Here is a 19143-nt window from a genome sequence, read left to right on the forward strand (position 1 = left end):
GGAGCAAATGAAAGAATCGAGCTGCTAACTGTGCTGATAACAGTATGAGAAGGAGGATGAGGAGGAAAAAGCATCAAATAAATGATATGAGAATATTTCCAAGAACAGGCCCAGGAAATGGGAAGCGGCTGGAGGAACAGCAGGTGACTACAGACAGCAAGGAGGCACCTGCCAGGGTGGGAGGGGACTGCCAACGGGAGCCACGCCCAAAGATGGCAGGAACTGGGTGGGGGGCGCAGGGCAAGCCAGAGGGAAGAGCGAGGCCAGCAGCAGAGGGAGCCACTAGATCCCCGGGTCCTCAGCCCCACCAGACCCTGAGCTGCCAGGTGACCTCTTCAACGGGAGACTGCAGTTTCCTTTCCTAAAGACTCGGACTCAGGAAGGCTCCAGAACAGAGGCAAGAAGGAGGGTGATGAGATGCCAAATTGAATAAAGGGACTCAGGGAAATTCCAGATGTGGACCCCCCAGCAAACCGCTCCCGACCCCGATACATTAGTTTATGAACGTATCAGGCTCGTGGCCCACCAGGGCGAAACCAGAGGGCCCTTATTGGGAAAAACAAAAAACAAAAGCAGAAAAAATTCAACAGAAGGATTTGAAGATAAAATTGAAAAATCTCTAAAAGCCAAAAAGACAAGAAAATAGGAAGGAAAAAAGATAAAATTAAAGGCTCAGTCCAGGGCTGGGCGGCCATCACTGGAAAAGAGACCAGAGAAAAGAGAAGGAAAAGAGCTACTACAATAATAACAATAACAGCAGCAACTTAGGAGTGTGTCCCAGGCCTGTGGCATCCAGACCCCAAGGCTCCGCGGAACATGAGCCGAGCCTCCTCCCCTCCAGAGCCCCACTGTAGTTTTAGAACATCGGTGATGAAAAGAAGATCCTATGCTATTCCAGAGAGAACAAAAGCAAAACAAAACCATTTACCTATAAAACACCGATTTGTAACAAAAGTGACAGACGAGGAAACAATGTATTCAACAGTCTGAGTGGGTTTCCTCCTAGAATTCTGTGCTCCCTCGGGGTATCAATGAAGTGGGAAAGTAGGACAAAAACATTTTCACCCAACAAGGTCTCTGCAGGTCTACCTGCCAGGTCCCCTTTCTCAGGAAGCTATTTACTGCTGTCGTCCACCAAAATGAGGGAACAAGTGGGCATAGAAAAGGCCCCGGATCCATGAAACGCCCATCTCCTGGTGGGGCAAAGGAAGACCTGGGCATGAGCTAGCGGGAGCCGGGGTCAGAGCGTTTGTTTTAGAAGATAGATATATTCATGGGGAAGAGGCACTTTGTAGACCAATTTTAAACCATAAAGAAATTGCAAAAGGAGAGAACTGCTTTGAAAGCTGATCGCTGAATAGGGACACCTGGAAGGTATAGCCACTGCGGGGACCCCAAGGCAGGGGTGGGATGTGTCACCCTCCCAATTTCCTGAGTCTCCAGCATCCCCGCCATATATGCAGAGTGTCGAGACCCTCACAAACTGAGGGACAGCTTTTCCCGCCTGCCGGGAGGCGGTGCACAGATCGAGGAGGACAGTGAGGACACAGCGCTGTTCTGTTCTTTGGCACTTCTGAGGATAAAGCCCCGCACAGAGGTCGGCACACTCGTCCCTCAAGTCCATGGCCACAGCTGGGCTGTGGCACAAGGTGAGGGTCCTACCTGACGAGTCCTCAGGTGCCACCAGCCCGGGTGCAGGGAAGGCCCCCATCCTACCCAGAGGAGCGGAAGCATGTGCCAGGCAGGGACTAGGCAGCGGGAAGATGACAAAGACGCCCCACCTCTCGAAGCCCATGTCAGAGGGAAGGACAGACAGCACAGGAGATGGATACACAAATGATACAAGATACTAGCAGTTGGTGAGTTGCTGGAATCCAAGTAAGAGAATGAAAAAAAACAGGTTCTATTTAAAACAGTGGAGGCAGGCCGGGCGCGGTGGCTCATGCCTGTAATCCTAGCACTCTGGGAGGCCGAGGTGGGCGGATCGTTTGAGCTCAGGAGTTCGAGACCAGCCTGAGCAAGAGTGAGACCCCCACCTCTACTAAAAATAGAAAGAAATTATATGGACAGCTAAAAATATATATAGAAAAAATTAGCCGGGCATGGTGGCGCATGCCTGTAGTCCCAGCTACTCGGGAGGCTGAGACAGGAGGATCGCTTGAGCTCAGGAGTTTGAGGTTGCTGTGAGCTAGGCTGACGCCATGGCACTCACTCTAGCCTGGGCAACAGAGTGAGACTCTGTCTCAAAAAAAAAAATAAATAAAACAGTGGAGGCAAAAGTGAGATTCGCATCACCCAACAACGGCCTTAGCTGACTGTAGACAGAGATAAGCCCTCGGCTCGTGCTGCAACAGATGTGAGAGGTTTGACTGAAACTAACTCAGTGAGGCGACTTCTCCCAGGGCCTGTGTCCTCCTCCCTTTCTGTAAGTTAGTAACTTAGAGGTTTCTCCCTGGTTTTACTTCCCAGGCAGCCAAACCCACTAGAGAGGGCCAGTCTGAATGCCGGCTCTGTCTGCAACTAGCCAGTGGCCTCGGGCAAGCAGCTGCTCAACCTCTCAGATCACACCCCTGCACCCGTGAACGGGGACAGTCTCGAGGCTCAGCGCAATGACCCAGACTGGGGCCCTGCGGGCACCGGCACCGTCTGCATTCTCAGACCCCAAAGTGATCACCAGGCACGTTCCAGGCTTGCGACACAAACCTTTAAGGAGTCCTATGCTGGGTGTCAGGGGTGAGGGTGAGGTGTGGAAAGGGGCTGTCCGATTCTGGAAGCTGTCTCCGTAGGATGTGGACGGGGCAGGACAACCCAACACTGGACCTGCCTGACCTCAAAGGCTGGCAGAGGCAAAGCTGAAAGTTTTACTCTCCCCCAACCACCAGTGCACACCATTAAAGCCCTGCAGGGGCATTCCCGACCCTCCCCACCTTGGCACCCAGGTTCCCAGGTGCAGCTGCACTGCCCCAGCCTCAGGCACAGCAAGGCAGCCTGCCCCGCAAACACCGGTTCCCTGCAGGTCTTCCCACCAGGCCCACCACCACCCGCCCACGCGCCATCCCCTCCCCCAGGAACACCACTCCCCCCAACCCCCACACCAAGTCTCAGCAGAAAAGTCACTTCCCCTGGGGCCCTCCCCAACCGCCCACTGAGTCGCTCCCACTGACCGACCCACACTTCCCATTTCTATGCTCCTCATGCTTGCCAAGGCCTGTTCCCCTCACCTGGCTTGTCCCTATGTCTCTGCAAGGATTTGGGGGATTCAGCTGAACTGAGGCACACGGCAGCAGGGTGTGCAGGGAAACAACAGCATGACCTCAGAGTGCTGGTTCCAGTCCCAGCTCTGCCTCGCTTCCCCGTCTACACCGCACGGCTGGGCCAGCCCACCTGCAGCCCTTTCCCAGCTCTGACACTCAAAAGAACAAGGCAGATGCATGAACATCTGTTCACCTGCTTCACTCCAAGCCAGGAGTTCACAGTGAGGCTGGCCACAGTGGCTGCTCAGCCCAGCACTTACTGATGGTTGTCCCTGGTCCCCGTCCTAGGTGCTGGGGACAGAGGAAAACAATGAGGTTCCTGCTCTGAAGGGCCTCAGCCCCAATCCTCCCATTACAAAGCAGGCCCACCTGCTCTCTCCCCACCCACGAGGCTCCAGCCAAGGTCAGCCAGATGGAGAAGCAGCCAGGAAGCCAGAGCCAGAGTCACGCCCAGCACAGCTTTCTAGGCGGGCCTGGGAAAGAAGGTGGGAGGGGGAGGCCAGGCTGCCCCACCCTGGGGAAGCTGCTGGACCCCTGGATTCCGGCTTTTGGAGACTGGCAGCCCACCAGCCCCACCCACCCATGGAGATGTTTTGTTTGGCAGGCAAGTTTTGAAATTTTTAAAAAATTAGTTCCAACATTTAAAAATCAGATTGTTTCACATTAAGAATCCAAACGTCCAGATTCTCTAGAAAAACAGGCAGCACCAGCCTGAAGATGGGAGAAGATGCCTGTGAGGGAAGGGCCCTCAAGGTGAGGGGCCCGGGGTGGGCACACAAAGACTGCACAGAGTCCCATCACTGAGCTGGTGGAGACAACCCGAAGCAGGGGCAGCCCTGCCAGCCACAGGCCCTGAACAACCGCTACAGCCCCTGGAGGCCCCAGTCCCCACCACTCCCTGCAGCCTCACTCCTTGCAGAAGCCTCGCTACTTACTGGCCCTGCAGGCATCTGGCCATAACCTCTTAGAAATGCACAGGCAGGGGCCTCATTCCCCTAATCTCATCCACCTCCCTTACACCCAACTTCCGTGACGGAAAACTCCGCTGACATCAGGAATGAAAAGCTACCTCCATACCATGGAACACTACTCAACTACAAAAAATAGTGGTGAACTAGCACCTCTTATTTTATCCTGGATAGAGCTTGAGCCCATCCTTCAAAGTGAGGTATCACAAGAATGGAAAAGCAAGCACCACATGTGCTTGCCATCAAATTGGTACTAACTGATTAAGACTAAGGTGCTCACACGGTAGTAATATTCACTGGGTGCCAGCCGGGGGCAGGGGGTAAACTTACAAGTAAGGGATGCAGAGCACACTATATGGGGGAAAGGAAACCTTATAGACCTGGCTTGGGCGAGGCAAAGGCATTATATGTAACCAAAATGTTTGTACCCCCATACTATTCTGAAATTTAAAAAATGCAAAATGACAGCAAAAAAAAAAAAAAAAAAAGAAAGAAAGAAAGAAAGAAAGAAAGAAAGAAAAGAAAAGCAAAGCAAAGCAAAGCAAAGCTAACATCCCGACCAGGCATAGTGGTTCATGCCTATAATCCTAGCACTCTGGGAGGGTGAGGTAGGAGGATGGCTTGAGCTCAGGAGTTTAAAACCAGCCTGAGCAAAAATGAAACCCCGTCTCTACTAAAAATAGAAAAATTAGCCAGGCATGGTGGCGCACACCTGTAGTCCCAGCTACTTAGGAGGTTGAGGCAGAAGGGTCATTTGAACCCAGGAGTTTGAGGTTGCTGTGAGCTATGATGATGAAACTGCACTCTAACCCAGAACAAGAGCAAGACTCTGTCTCAAAATAAGTTAATTAATTAATTTAAAAAAAGAAAAGAAAGAAAAAAGACAAGCTACCTCCTGCAAAGAGCACACATCTACCAAAGAGAACAGTCAGAAACTTTCTTTGTAGGACACCTGCCAACTGTGGGCTGCTTTGTAAAGATACACTGAATAATTGACATTCTATCTGATATGTGTTGTACTTTTATCGTTACACATCTGCATATTGTTTTACAACGTCCGAAAGTGCTAACATGTCAAACCCCGGGGGAAATGTCCTCATAACTTATTCATGAGGAAAAAATTGTGCACGATGATGAACTCTAAGTGACATAAATCGTTATTTTTATTTTAAACATTGGTCCATTTGAACCGCTCCATTTGAAAATGGATTAACTATTTTTAAAATTATTAATATTTGATCAACACCAGATACCTAATCTAAAGCTTAAATCTTCCCTCAAATCTAATATGATGCAGGTTTCTTTAGGCAATTTCAAAATCTATTGGAAAGGCAGTTGTGACTTTACAAGGAAAGGAAAAAAAAATCATGAAGAAAGTGATTAGAGTGGAATAAATACCTGCTTCTTATCTTGTGTTTTCTTAAAATCTTCACATGCTAGCCAAAACAAAACATTTTCTTCGCTGAATTCCTTTTTTAAAAATTCCTACGGATAAAAAGAAAAAAAAAATCACATGGTATTCTACTTTAAAAAAAAAATGATATATTTCCCATCAAGAACCAATTTGGCAAAATCCAACAGATGAGTATGAGTTTGAAAACCCCACCCTGAAAAGCAAAGAGTATGTTCAATGTCAAAGCCAGAATTTCATATATATTTGACCTTAATGCCTTTGACATCGTAAGGAAGAGTACAAATGAGGCAGGCATCTACTCGTATTTCTAAGCTGACAATAAATTACCAAAAAGTAAATTAAAGTGGAAGATTTATTAGTTCCTTCCAGACAGTGTTTAAACAAAGTACATTCCTCTAAAATCAGGCCCATTATTTTTTTAAACAAAAGACAAGACCACATTTTAAGCTTGCCTAAAAATGCCATAATGAAACTATTTTAAGTTGGAGGTGTGTTTTCTTTTGGCAGAACGTTGCGCAGTTAGTGGCACGGCCGCTATTCCGCTGCGCAGACACCTCCCTGAGATGTGGACGCTGATCGCGGTGGCCTGGTGTCCAGGGGGCAGTAGCCCTGGTGCGGCCCGCCACTCCCCACCCCCAGGAATCCGAACAGGGACCAACAGCGTGAGGGCTCGTCCTGGCCTGACTCAAGACTTTACGACAGAAGTTGCTGGGACTCATTCTTGAAATTCACATGTGGTCCCCAACTGACACCTGGCGCTTCTGCTGGCTGAAAAAGTTATTTCCGGTGGCACCTGCACTTCCCCATCCACCAGCCCCTCTCTGAGAGATCCCCCACCAAGTGCACCTTGCCAGCCTCACTCCCTGCCAGTAGTGCAGCCTGAGAATCCCCCCGAGCACCAGAGAACAAACCTCCACATCAGAGAGACGCACAGCTGGAAACTCTCTGTACCTCCCACCCAACTACGCAAAACCCAGAACAGGACTGCGTGGGCCCCTCGTGTCTGTCCAGCGCTCTGTGAGAACGCTGCCAACGTAGTCATGACAGGTGAGAAATTCTTACTCTCAAGGTGGGATAGACAGTGCGAAAGACTGGCCTATTTTCCCCCACATGCATCGAAACCTCTCCACGTAGTGTATCAATCCCGATCAACAATGAAAAAGGCAAACCCTAAATCTCTTCACGCCTTCTGGGTCTTCCAGCAGATTCTCCAGGGAGGCCGCCCATTTGGCTGTGTTCTTGAGGCTCTGGCGGCTGCTGCTGGAACTACCGTCACTGTCATGGGTGTCTGCAAAACAAAGTTCAGACTGCGTACACGGCCCCAAGGTGCTGCCGTTTTTAAACATCTGCATGCAATGGTCACCTTCGCCACCACCACCAGGGCTAACCTACGTGAAGTTATGTGCAGGCTCTATTCTAGGTGCTTCACACAATGGACTCATTCTACTCACAACAACCCTGTAAGGCAGGCGTTACTATTTACTCCATTTTACAGATGAGGAAAACTGAGGCTCAGAGTGATGAAGGGACTTGCCATTTCCTGCCACATCCTTCTCCCACCCGTGTCCACTGGCCAACTCAAAGGCAGCCCTCAAGTCTCACTCGAACCCTCCTCCCAGAGAACTTTGACTCAAGAGCACCTGCTTCCCCGTCACACCTGTGCACAGGCTCACAATCATCATGCTATTTTGAACACCAACATTTTAAATACAGACAGGGTCGGTGCCACTGATTTTTCCTTTTGCCTCGGGCTCCAACACAACTCTGCACCCCACTGTTACTTATCCTGACTTTATTTAAACTTTGGATATTGTGTTCATTGTGGATGTTTTTGCATTAATTTTTATCTTTATTTAAAACATTGCATTAAATATCATTTATCTTGATGCCTGCGTTTTTTGTCACCCTCCTCTTACATTTTGGTGTGTAGAGTGAATGGACAATGAGTCCTTGTATCTGCACATCTCCCACTGCACTCTGACTCAAGATGCTTAAAACTCTCCGGAGGTGACAGGGGATCTTCAACTAACACACTTTGGCCACCTGCCTGAGGGAGTAAGTGACAAAACAAACATGCCTCCTTCTACAGAATTTGACCCTTTCCTGAAGTCAAGAGAAACCATGAAATGTCACTTTAGATGGACCGAGGTTCAAAACCCAGTTTGACCAATTCAAACTATAAGACCTCGGGCAAGATTCCTATGCATATATGAAGATAATCCCCTCTCTCCCAAGCCCGTCAGGCACCTAGCAGTGTCCCTGGGTCATAGGAGACTCTCGACAAATGGTAGTTCCTTTCTCCCCTTCCCTAAAATAACAATTTATGAGTGAACTATTTTTATAGCTAATACTTTTTTCCCTATTAATATTTTTTTCAAAGCTAGAAACATGTTTCTATAAAGAAAAGTTTGAACCTAGAAGAAAATAAAGTTTTAATTAAGAAATCAGCAGAGCTAATCACTTTAAAAGGAGAAATTTTTAAAAATCTTATAAATATAAATTGCCGCAAATACCTACAGGGCCACACAGCTAAAAATGTTTTTGGAGAAAATTCATATCAGAACACACTGAACTTACTTAACAGTAAGAGCTTCTATGATCTCTGATGTTCTGTGGAGTGTGGGTGTCAAGATACATGTTAATCTCTTAATCTTCTGGGACTCCAAATCCAGCACGTGGGGAAACTACCTGGATTTTAGACATTCACTGGATGACTCGGGCTAAATAAAATAAAGCACAACCCAGAAACCCAGTGGGGACTGTGCTTCCATACTCACTGGTGACGGAGTATGTTAGAGGATTACCTGGGACAAATCCATTCCTCTAACTGAGAAGCAAACTTCCTCGAGCAAATGGACTTGAAGCTTTTCTAAAGTGACTCTTCAGTTCATGGATATTAAATTAGTTTCCTGTTCTCTTTACAAATGCCGAAATGGCAGGGTCCTGAACACTGAATTTCTATCCAATGAAGTATAAATCCAATTAAAAGATCATTATTTCCAGAAATTTCTGCAGCAGGGTTCATTCTGCCAAGCATTCCACTAATTTACTCTTCTGCTCTTTACCCAGAGAACACAGTCTGACAGTTTACTCCATTTCCCCAGCAGATCTTCTCTTAAGTAAATAAATATAGAGACACAAGTTCACCATTCCAGGAACAATCTTAAGCGGCCACAAATTTCTCTCGCCGTGGCAGAACAACTACTTTGGCCGTAAGTTTTCAACCTTGGTCTGAAAGAATTCCAAAACTCTTGACATCCTTTTCAATAATAAACCTAACCACGTTTGGGTTTTCACTGCCACACTGTCTTGCAAATAAATACATGCGGTGGATTCCCATTTGGCCAATAGAGTGCTTAGAAAGTTGAGACAGTTGGCCCCACTATCAGACAATTGCTAATCTGCCCCCGTTTAGTTCCTACTCTAATCATTTTTGCATGTTAGCTTTCTGTATCAGCTTTCATTTGAACAAAAAGTTTTACAACTCAAAACCCACTACTCTGGTCTAACCCCGCCCCTTATTTTGCAGCCTGGGAAACAAAAGTCCAGAAGAGAAAATGACCTATCCAAGGTGACACAGCTAAGGAATCACCAGATGGAACCAGGATGGGGAACTACGTGAAGGGGCAACTGTCCCCACCAGGACTGAGTGTAAAGAATCCCAGGGCTCCTCGGAACACAGTCGGAAAACCGATGAGCCCTTCTGTTCGGTTCTCTCCTGGGCTACCATCTCCCTTGCACCAAATGTAATAAAATACATGTATGGCTGACACCATTACAGAAAAATGTGGAGTTTTCAGAGATATCTCAGAAAGTACAACAAGATGAAGCTACTCTCAATAGCCATGGTCATTGAGGTTTCCTGGCTTTGGTACCCTAGATAAAGAGAAATTCCTTCTTACCTTTTTGCCTACCTTCTGCCCCTATGTATGGTACATAGGATCTTTCTATCTGAGATATCTGCTCCCTATCTGTCATGTGTTTTCATTTTCCCCAGAAATATTGCTTTGAATTCTTCTAAGACGTCTGATTATCTTTCAAGTTTGATTAAGGCTTTTGGCTAACACTCCAAGTTTGAGTCCGTCTTGATTACTATCAGTATAGACAGATCTTGATGGAGAACTCCATTCACTCAATGGCGTCTCTCTTTTCCAGGTCATTATCCCCGACCTCCAATGAGACTAAGCAGAAGTCCACTCCACTTGGCACTGCCCTCGGGATCGCCCTTGAACTCAGGCATTTCTGCTACTCAGGAGACCCACTAAGTAAGTGATTCTTAAACCATCTAAGTTCACTTCAAACGTTACAATCATCCCAGTAATGTACAGGAGAAATAAATAACCTTTCTCAATAGCAAGCAGGTTTACTTCTGAACTTAGTAATAAAGCAAAACCAAGATTTTCCAGCTGCCCAACTTCTGGCACTTGGATTCACAAAGTTCTAATACTCTTTTATTCTTTTTCATTGATATTAATAAAAGTTTCCATTTTAGATGGACTATACAAGAAAGTAGGCTTGGAATGCATAGGTGGAAAAAAAGTGTTAACCATGTTTTCTAGTAATTTTACGATCTCCCAAGTTAGTAAGGAGCTGTTTGTGATAATGTTTGTTTGTTTCAATTTTGTCATGCTCGGCTTATTTGTTGTTCTTGTTTAGCTTAACTGTAAAACATTTTCCCAATGAATCAAAAGTTTTTTGGTTTTTTGGTCTGTTTTAGCTCCTGGGCTCTCTAAAGCATTTTAGATCTTCAATTTGTTGCATGAAAAATACTTATTTTTCAGGACATTTATCTTCAGATTAATCTCTCATTAACTAATCATAACAGGTAAAACTTGCAAATTGTTTACAATGTGCTGGGTACTATTCCCAGCTTTTTACATGAGTTAAATCATGCAATTCTCATAGTAACCCTCTGATATAGTTGGTATTAGCCCCACTTTACAGATGAAGAAACTGAGACACAATAACGTACAAGGGTCACCAGGAATGGGCAGCCTGGCTCCACACCACAAGGCTCTGCTGAACCTTACACTCACAGAAGCCAGAAGGCAACAGCCTTGGAAAGACTGATAACAACCGCACTACAGGGAAAAGACTGAGAAAAGTGGGTAACAGTCCAATTCCATGCAGAAAAAAAGTCATGTAAGATTGGGGTGGAATCCTCTAGCACATAAACACAGTGTACATACATCTTCCACTTACATTTATACTGTTCCATGTGGTTCCTGGCTTCAGTAAAAGCCATTATTTCACAGATGGGTGCAGCCCCACGGTGCAGCTGTCTGGGGCTGGTTGCTTACAGCGTATTTTATGTGCATTATTTATAGAGGCAATGATGTCATATCTAACAGAGACCTTCTCCAGACATTAATTCCTTGGAAATCCATATTCAAAAGGCATCTGTAACACTCAGAACTGAATGCTCACAGCATGGATTTCTGCTGTTAATCTGCAGGAAGTTCTGTGTAATGATCCTGCGTATAGTCAATTTCCCCAAGTCAAATAATACTTTAGTAATATCCCAACATCAGCTTCCTTGACATTGGAGTCAACGTATCCTCAAAGGGTTTGTTTTAGGTACCTCAAAACTCACAGCATATTAAATAAAACACAGTAAACATTGAAGTCCAGGAAAAGGCAGAGACATTAATCCTAAATTCTAGAGTGGTTTGGTACAATGCACATGCACACACACTATACCCGTCTAAAATACTCCACTTTGCAATGAAGTTTCAAAGAAAGTACACACCCCCACAGAACTTATTTAAACCCTCTTATCATCTAGACCACATCAAGCCTATTACATTAAAAAAAAAAAAAAAAAAGTCATCCCAGCCTAGAATCAGAGAGTTAGTTACCACTGGTAATCCGGGTAAGGCACCGGAGAAACCGGGTCATGGAAACACTGTATCTAAATATTACTTAAGTGTTTATCGCTCCAGTATCTGGCTTCTGAGAATAACTACTACTCTGCAGGCAGGCAATTCCCCTGCTGGGGAGATCTGATTGAACTGCAGTTAGCAGAAAATAATAACAAAAGTGAAAAAGTTTTAAAATAATCATCCTAGCAGCCAGCATCCAAGACAGGAGCAGGAAAAAGGGTTGCAGAGGGTTGGCTCGGCTCAGACAGGGCATCGTGGCATTTTCACACAAGGGCTCGGTCCTCTAAGAAAGTCAGGTGCACACGGTGGTCCTTCCAAGGTCACCTGTGCACCTCTGGCCTGCACAGCACACTTCCCTCAGCCCCCACCCGGCCCCAGGCCAGGGCCAAGGCCATGGGCAAGCTGAGGACATCTCCCGAAGGGGGTGGGGGGCCATTCCTTACATTCCATGCTCAGGGGTCCACCAGGGAAAGTTCCACGCAGACCAAAAATCCGCTGCCTTCTCAGAGACGATGTGTGTGAGAAAGGCAGGGGCTGCCGGGCCTCCCGAGCACCCTTGGGTCCGAAGAAAAAACAAGTCTCAACATCCTCTTTTGAGTGGACCAAACAACAGATGGCCACTGGTTTCCAGTTTCTACCAGAGGGAAGGAAATAAGAACGCCGACCTGTTATTTGCAGCCTCCTCGGAATCTACTTGCTAGGCAGGGGCCCCGAAAAAAGAAAATGACCCAGGGGCCCTACCCTGAAAACGAAGACCCTGTCATCCATTTCCTCCTCTTCCCAGACGCCTGTGCTTCCTCCAGGGCCTGACACTTGTGCACAAATGTGCCCTCACTCTCCCACTCCACTCCACTCTCCTCCGCCCCTACCTCGAGGCAAAATTAAGTGACTTTTCCCTCCAGGATCAGCCACATGGAACGTGCATTGCTTCAGAGAAAGGGCTGTGTCTCCTCTGGGCTGGCATAGTGTCTCGCGATCATGTATGTATTTTATAATAATAAATATTTTCCAAGGAGTGAACAAAGCCAGGCACTAGGCTAAGGGACAGAAGGCACCAGGAGGGGGACGACAAGCTAATACAAATAGTTGACATTCACTGAGCACTTACTAGACCCCATCTAAACTTCACAACAATCCTTGGAGGTTGGTCCCATCATTGGCCCCCTTTCTGGATGAGGACGCGGAGGCACAAGGAGGCTAAGTAACTTGCTCCAAAGGAGCAAGACAGGGAATGGGTGAGCTAGAAATGCACCAGGTTGGCTGCAGAGCCTGGAAAGGAAACGCGAAATGAAAAGCTGTAAAAAATGAAAGGTGGGGCCCTTTTTCTCACGGAACTTAAAATGAATTGAGAAGACAAGACCAGGCGCGGCCAGGTGGCCACCTGCCCACAATGCCACAGCCTGGCATGAAGCTTTCTTCACTGGTCCAGGAGGAAGGGAGAATGAGGATAAGGAAATGTTTACCAAGTGAGCTGTGTTGATAGAGTAGGGACAGTCTTGGGTTGCTTGTTTTGTTTTTGTTCTGAAATAGAATTGCATTCATTTCCATGGTTCAAAATTCCAGAGATACAGAAAGGAGCACAGTGCCCTCCTCTGCCCTCACTGCCTCTCCATAGAAGCAACAACGTCTAGAAGATTCTTAAGTATCACAACAGTTCTTCAATTGAGACTGTATCTTTCCTACTGTTTGGGGTGTTAATGTCCTTTCATTTGTGAAATGATAAAGATGGTTGATGATGGCTTTGTTTCTAATGTCCTGAACTGGAGAAAGGAAGGAAGAAAAGAAGGAAGGCAGGGAGGGAGGGAGGGAGAACAGTTGTCAGCTCCATATCCATTCTCGAAATATATCTCGGCAAGGTGACTAAATGGATGCTGTGTGCAGGTAGCCCTGGACTTGGGTCTGAGACTTGAGTTCTCTGGTCTGGCCCTTCTGAAATGGGTGGCTCTAGACAAGTCCCTGCCCCTTGGTGGCCCCTGCAGCTCTCCAGGGAGACATGAAATGGTTCCCTCCTGCTGGGACAGGCTGCGCTATCCGGTGCAGAGGACTGGAGGTCGTGGGTGAGCCAGCCTCCTGGAACAGAGAGTCCCAGGCCTTAAACCAGGATGGATGACACCCTGGGGCACAGAATCGGGGTGTCCAGCATCCCCCAGGGGCAGAGTGGGGAGGAGGGGTATGGGACCTGGAGAGAGGGTAGGCCAGATCAGGGGTCCCTGGCCACCAAGCAGCAGAAGGGCAGCGAGGCTGACCCAAGGGCATTTGGCAGGACCTTTGACAGAAGGAACTGGCTTAGGAGGGAAATTTGTCCCCAGAAGTCTGCAAGAGACTGTTTCACTCCAGCGGATGCCTCCTGACAGCTCTTATCAAGGGGCTGCTGCTGTCGCCTGCCCGGGCCCCCTCTGCTCCCACCGCCACCCCCAGGCTGCTATGGCAGGGAGCTATCTGGGGGAAGCAGAAGAAACTCTTACGAGTAAATTTAGTACAATTTAAAAGGCAAGTTCCCAGAGCCCAGCGTCAGAGGGGAAGGGGTTTACTCGGCCCAGGGAGGGAAGTTACTCAGTTCACCCAGGAAGCCCTAGGAAGTGGCCACGCCAAGCAGGCATCTGCCTAGGTTTCCAGATGTTCTGACAACGAGGAAAGGAGACTCCCCATCAGTGAAGGCAAATGAAGCACCAGGAGCACCTCCCACCCACCAGCCGCAGGCTGCTCTTGGTGAAGGTCAGGGCGGGTCCCGCAGACTCGGGGCTGGTGGGTGACCACAGCTGTATAAAGCAGTGCCCCTCGCCTGTCCCGGCCTCTCTGTCCCTGCAGGCCAGGCCCTGCCTTGCTCTCCCTGAACCCCTAGGCCTGGGCCAGGGAGGTTCTGCAGAGAAAGTTTCCCCAGCTGCCAAGACTGCCCTGCTGCCAGGTTGTTATTAATAAAACAAAGACATTAAATTGCTACATAGACTGTCATCTTTAAATGAAACTTAAGCCTGGCAATAAATTTGAAATTGTTCCCAAGGGTTTAATGGGATAATGCGCAACAGTCCCAGAGGGCGGGGGCGGGGGAAGGTGGAGGCCCGCCTGGCAGGGTGCGAATTCCCCTGACGGGTCACCTTAGGTCTGGCTGCGAGTGGGGGTGGCTTCCACTTTGCTTTTCAAGTGGGCACAGCCCGGTTAGCATCAACAATGCCAGTTGTGAGGGGCCCTATCTCAGTGGCGTTAGAAGCATCCGGGCGCTCCCCAGCCCAGGACTCGGTCCCCAGGACTGAACTGGCCGGTGTGGAGCAGGGCCTCGGAAGCCACATTTTATCAAGCCCCTCTTCACCCCCACGTGATTCGTGGAACACACTTTGAGAAAACTTGGAAAGGAGAGTAAGGGAATCCCACCTTGAACCTTGAAAGGAGGGGTTAGGAACTCAAGACCCTCAATTAAGACTTTGCTGAAAAATAGGAAAGGTCTAAAATGGAAGGTGCTTGGGGAGGCAGGACTGCAGCTGCGTCCAAATCAGGGGTCCTGCGGGGGGCGGGGGTCCAGCTTCTGCAGCGTCTGAAACTTACACTATTTGGGGAGCTTGTTAAAAAAAATAATTCAAAATTACAAAAAATAATGTGTGTGTGTGTGTGTGTGTGTGTGTGTCCCAAGGATCACTCGCCTGGCTCTCCAGTGTCTCAGCCTCTGGGCCCACATTCCCCCTTCCCTTTCTCACCAGACCCCTCTGCCCTCTAAGCTGGCAGGGGCTCAGGTCCTTTCCCAGCGGGGGGCAGACTTTAAACCTAAAATTCCCAAGGAAATTGGGCTCTTCAAGTCCAGGCATCCAAATTTTCTTTTCCTTTTTTTAAATTTTTATTTCAGGGGCCATGCTAATCTTCTCTGTATCACTACAATTTTAGTGTATGTGCTGCCAAATTGAGCACCAGGCATCCACTATTGGCCCATGATGTTTAGCGTCTGATCCTTCTATCAGTGACATGGCCATATTTCATTAAATGTGGTTTAAAATGTGTTGCCCTGAAACAATTTGTTCCCTAAACCTGCTGTCAGTCTTTTTGGGGTACAACTTGGCCACCTGCAAAAGCACCTCAAATCCACCTATCTTCCATGATTCGATGGTTCTATTTGTGAGTCTTCAACCTAAAAATGATCCACAGCAATAAGGAACCTGTACAGGAGCATTCACAGCAGCTCTATTTATAATAGGAAAAAGGAGAAAAGATAAAAGCTAATAATTATTTCACTTTTATTATGTACCAGGCATTGTACTAGGGGCTTCGTATGTTTTAGTATATTTAATCCCACAAGTCAATGACACCTACTTTACAGATAAGGAAATGGATGCAGAGGTGTGCTTGCTGGTATACCAGTTCTCCTAGGGGGGGAAAAAAGCCTTCATTTTTAGTATTGTTGATTTCCATGATGTGAATATCCCACCATACCTAATTTCAAGTTACCTATGGTTTAGCAACCAGTTCCCTGAATATTTAGCAATTGGCTCTTGCAAGCCAGTCTGAGCCACCTCCAGCACATCATTGCAACAGAGGCACAGGGAAGCCAAGTAACTTGCCCAACGTTGCCGAATGACAAAGTCAAGGTTGGAACCAAGAATTTAACTCCAGAGTCTAGGTTCTGACCACCGCTCCATAGGCCTGCGCTGATGATGGGGAATAGCTAACATTAACACCCACAAGGGAATCCTTTGAATCACATGCAACACAGAAAGGTTTACATGACCACTAACACTAATGGAGCGCTTAAGGTGTGCTGGGCTACGATGTAAGATCTTAATAACCCTATGAAGTCCTGCATTATTGGTGTCCAAAATATTAAATGCAATGATTTGCATAATTGGATAGGTGGGGGTCAAGCTCCAACTAAGTGCTTAAAGAAAGGGGTAGCTATTACTATTCCCATTTTGCAGATCCTATTTTGCACAGAGGCATGGAGATGTTCGGCAGTTAGGAAGCAGTGGAGGTGAGATTCTGACCCAACCAGTTGGTTCCAGCCTCTTAGTCACAATAGCCCTCATAAAGCAGGATGTTAGGTGAAAAGCGAAAATACAGACCATTAGAACGAAGCTGAAATGAATATTGGGGTGGGCAATGGAGGAGAGTGAGGCAAACATGTGTTTGACAGATTTTCCATCACCTATTAAGAGTGACGGGGCAAGTCACCTAACAGCGCCGGCTTCCGTTAGTTCCCTGCTCCCTCACGGGGCTGTCCTGAGGGTGAACATGGAATTCACAGAGTGCGGGGAACAAAGCCCCTGGCCCACAGTAAGCGCTGGACAGGTTGTAGCTATTATTATGAACAAAAAGGGCAAGAGGACTGGAAGCAAGGACATAGTTTCATTCTCACTGTGGGTTCTTTGTCCTATCAAGTTGCCCCAAACTGTGGCTCCGGCTGGTCCAGAGTGACAGCCAGAACTTCGCCGGCGCGGACCACAGATGTGCCCTTCTCCATCCTGGAGTTCGGCCACCTTCGCGGCCCCACCTTTGGGCTCCGCCGCGCAGAACTGAAGGTCCCCGGGGCCCCAGGCCCGGCTGCCCAGCCCGGTGCCGAGGTCCAGCCGCGCGCCTGCAACCGGCGCCCACGGGCATCGTTCCCACCCACGCCCGCCGCGTAGCGGAGCCCTCCAGGCGAGGGGCGAAACCTCCCACCCTGCTGCTTTCGGAATCTAGATCCCACACTACCTCCAAAGTTTGGGGTGTTTTGATCTCCTTTTTCTCCCAGACCATCACTAAAAAGAAAACTGCTGCTGTTCCCCTTTTCAGCCAAACTTCCTCCCCGGGGCGCCTCCCGGGGCTCTGCGCTCCCTTGGCGGCGGGGAGTTCGGGGCGCGGGGCGCAGCGGAGAGAAGCAGCGCGCTCAGCCGGGCTCCCGTCGGGGCTGCATCGCCACGCCGCGCCCGCGCCCGGGAGGAAGGGGAGGATGCCCGGCTTACCTGACGGCGGCCGCTTCCTGCTCAGCCGGCTCACGGCGCGGTTAAACATCGCCGCGGGCGCCCGGGTAGGAAGGAGCAGCAGCCGGGCGGCGCGGCGGTTGAGCCGAAGGAAGGCGAGGAGGAGGAGGGCGAGGAGGAGGGGCCCGCGCAGCACCGCCCCGGCCCCCGCCCAGCCGCCCTCCTCCCCGCCAGGCGCCGCGTGGCGCGCTCCGTGCGTCCTGCCCGCCCGCGCTGGTGGGGCTCTCGGTGCCCCGGCGGGGCGGGGCGGCCCAGGCTGCTCTCCAGTCGCCCCGAGCGGGCCCCGTGCCTGCCGGGACTTAGGCGCCCGCCGAGGCGGTCCGCGCGCCCGGGTCCCTCGCCGTTCTGCGGGCCCCGCCCCGCCTAGTTTCCACCTCCCGCACTCTCCCCGCAGCCCCGGGAGCGGGCTCGGCGCCGGGCGCACCTCCGCGGGGCGGCGGGCGGAATCCCCGCCCCGATCACAGGCCGGGAAGCCCAGGCCTCGCGGACCTGCCAAGTCAGTGCGCGGCCCGGCCAGTGGCCTTGGTCTCCTCGCCCCCGGGATCTGGATCCCCGCGCGCCCGGGCCTGCCCGCCCCAGACTCCGCGGGCGCTGGGCCTTCCCACGCCGCCAGTGCGGGCGGGGCGTCCTCGGCCCCGCGAGCCGAGCCGCCGGTGGGCGCCCTCTCCCGGGCCAACACTCAGGCGCCTTCTCCCCGTGCCCTTGAGGCTCCAGGGGCAGACCTCGGGGATTTCTGCAGGACCCCCCTCGGGTTCCAGCGCCGAGCGGTGCTCTGCCCCGCACACCTGCGCGCCTGGGTCACCGTCCTAACTTTGGGGACACGTGGGTGCAGCCTCCAGCAGCCTCAACGACCGGAATCGCTCAGGTCCCCGCTGCGTTCTCCTCTCCCACGGCCAGTCACCTGCCTGGCGCACGCTCTTCTATTATTTCATTTCTCCCACAGAACAGCCCAAGAGGGGTTGTCATTAGCCCCATTTTCTTGAACATTTGGTTTGCAAGGAATTGTCTTTCTGGCAAGTTTTATTTTTCTCCTTGTGTATCTGGCTTTGTCTCTAAATTGGTCTTTATTTTTAGCTGTACTAATTGCTATTTTCTAAACTGTTCCCCAGTCGTCCCCCCCCCATCCTTGCGCAGTATTTTCACTAGTTGGCACTTTCTTTTGTGTCTTCCATTCCGCGCTGCCCGTTCCGCTCACTTTTCATCTCTCTCTACCGCCCCACATCCCACTTCCACCCCATGCCTGTCCTTCCGCGGTCGCCTCTCCTTGGGCTCCCTCCTCCTCCCTTCTCAAAGTCATTTTCCTCAGAGGACTTCTTAGCACTCGCCCCTCAACTTCCAGGCTCCTGAAGGTTGCACTCGCAGAGACCACGTGACCATGAACTGGGTTAAAACTCAACCCGAGCAGCTTGACTTTAAAAACGTTTCCTTCTGTTGTTGGCCTACTCCAGGGACAATCTTCCACTTCGTTGTAATGGGATCAAGCTGTGATACTTGAACTATAGGCAGGAGTTTCACATTCTGTAAGAGCAGGATTTTAAATGCTGGCAGAGTCCTGGATCCAAATGAGGTCACTGCATTCTCGTAACAGTAACAAGGGAATTCGTGCAGCACACCCACCCAGAAAACTTCCCCAACACCAAATTACAAGTCCTAACAGGAAATAAGGACACTGGCACTAAGGGGTCA

General features: G+C 49.5%; 1 protein-coding gene and 1 pseudogene across 4 annotated transcripts in view; both read right to left on the reverse strand.

Moving 5' to 3' along the window:
- The window catches only part of RGS10 (regulator of G protein signaling 10), a 32086-nt gene extending 14519 nt beyond the window's left edge, over positions 1-17567 (reverse strand). The window contains exons 1-3 of one of the 4 annotated variants that reach the window (XM_069460619.1): positions 17440-17567; positions 6806-6924; positions 5621-5707 (exon numbers count right to left, since the gene is read on the reverse strand). In XM_069460619.1, coding sequence (XP_069316720.1) covers positions 5621-5707; positions 6806-6924; positions 17440-17488 — 255 coding nt within the window. In that variant the 5' untranslated portion in view covers positions 17489-17567. Of the gene's footprint in view, positions 1-5620; positions 5708-6805; positions 6925-11961; positions 12087-17439 lie in introns of those variants that run through there. The other 3 variants (XM_069460621.1, XM_069460618.1, XM_069460620.1) reach the window with 3 other exon arrangements.
- LOC138376728 (U6 spliceosomal RNA) lies at positions 15318-15415 on the reverse strand (annotated as a pseudogene).
- Positions 17568-19143: the final 1576 nt, after the last annotated feature.

This window comes from Eulemur rufifrons, chromosome 28 (assembly GCF_041146395.1).
Source record: "Eulemur rufifrons isolate Redbay chromosome 28, OSU_ERuf_1, whole genome shotgun sequence".
NCBI lineage: Eukaryota > Metazoa > Chordata > Mammalia > Primates > Lemuridae > Eulemur > Eulemur rufifrons.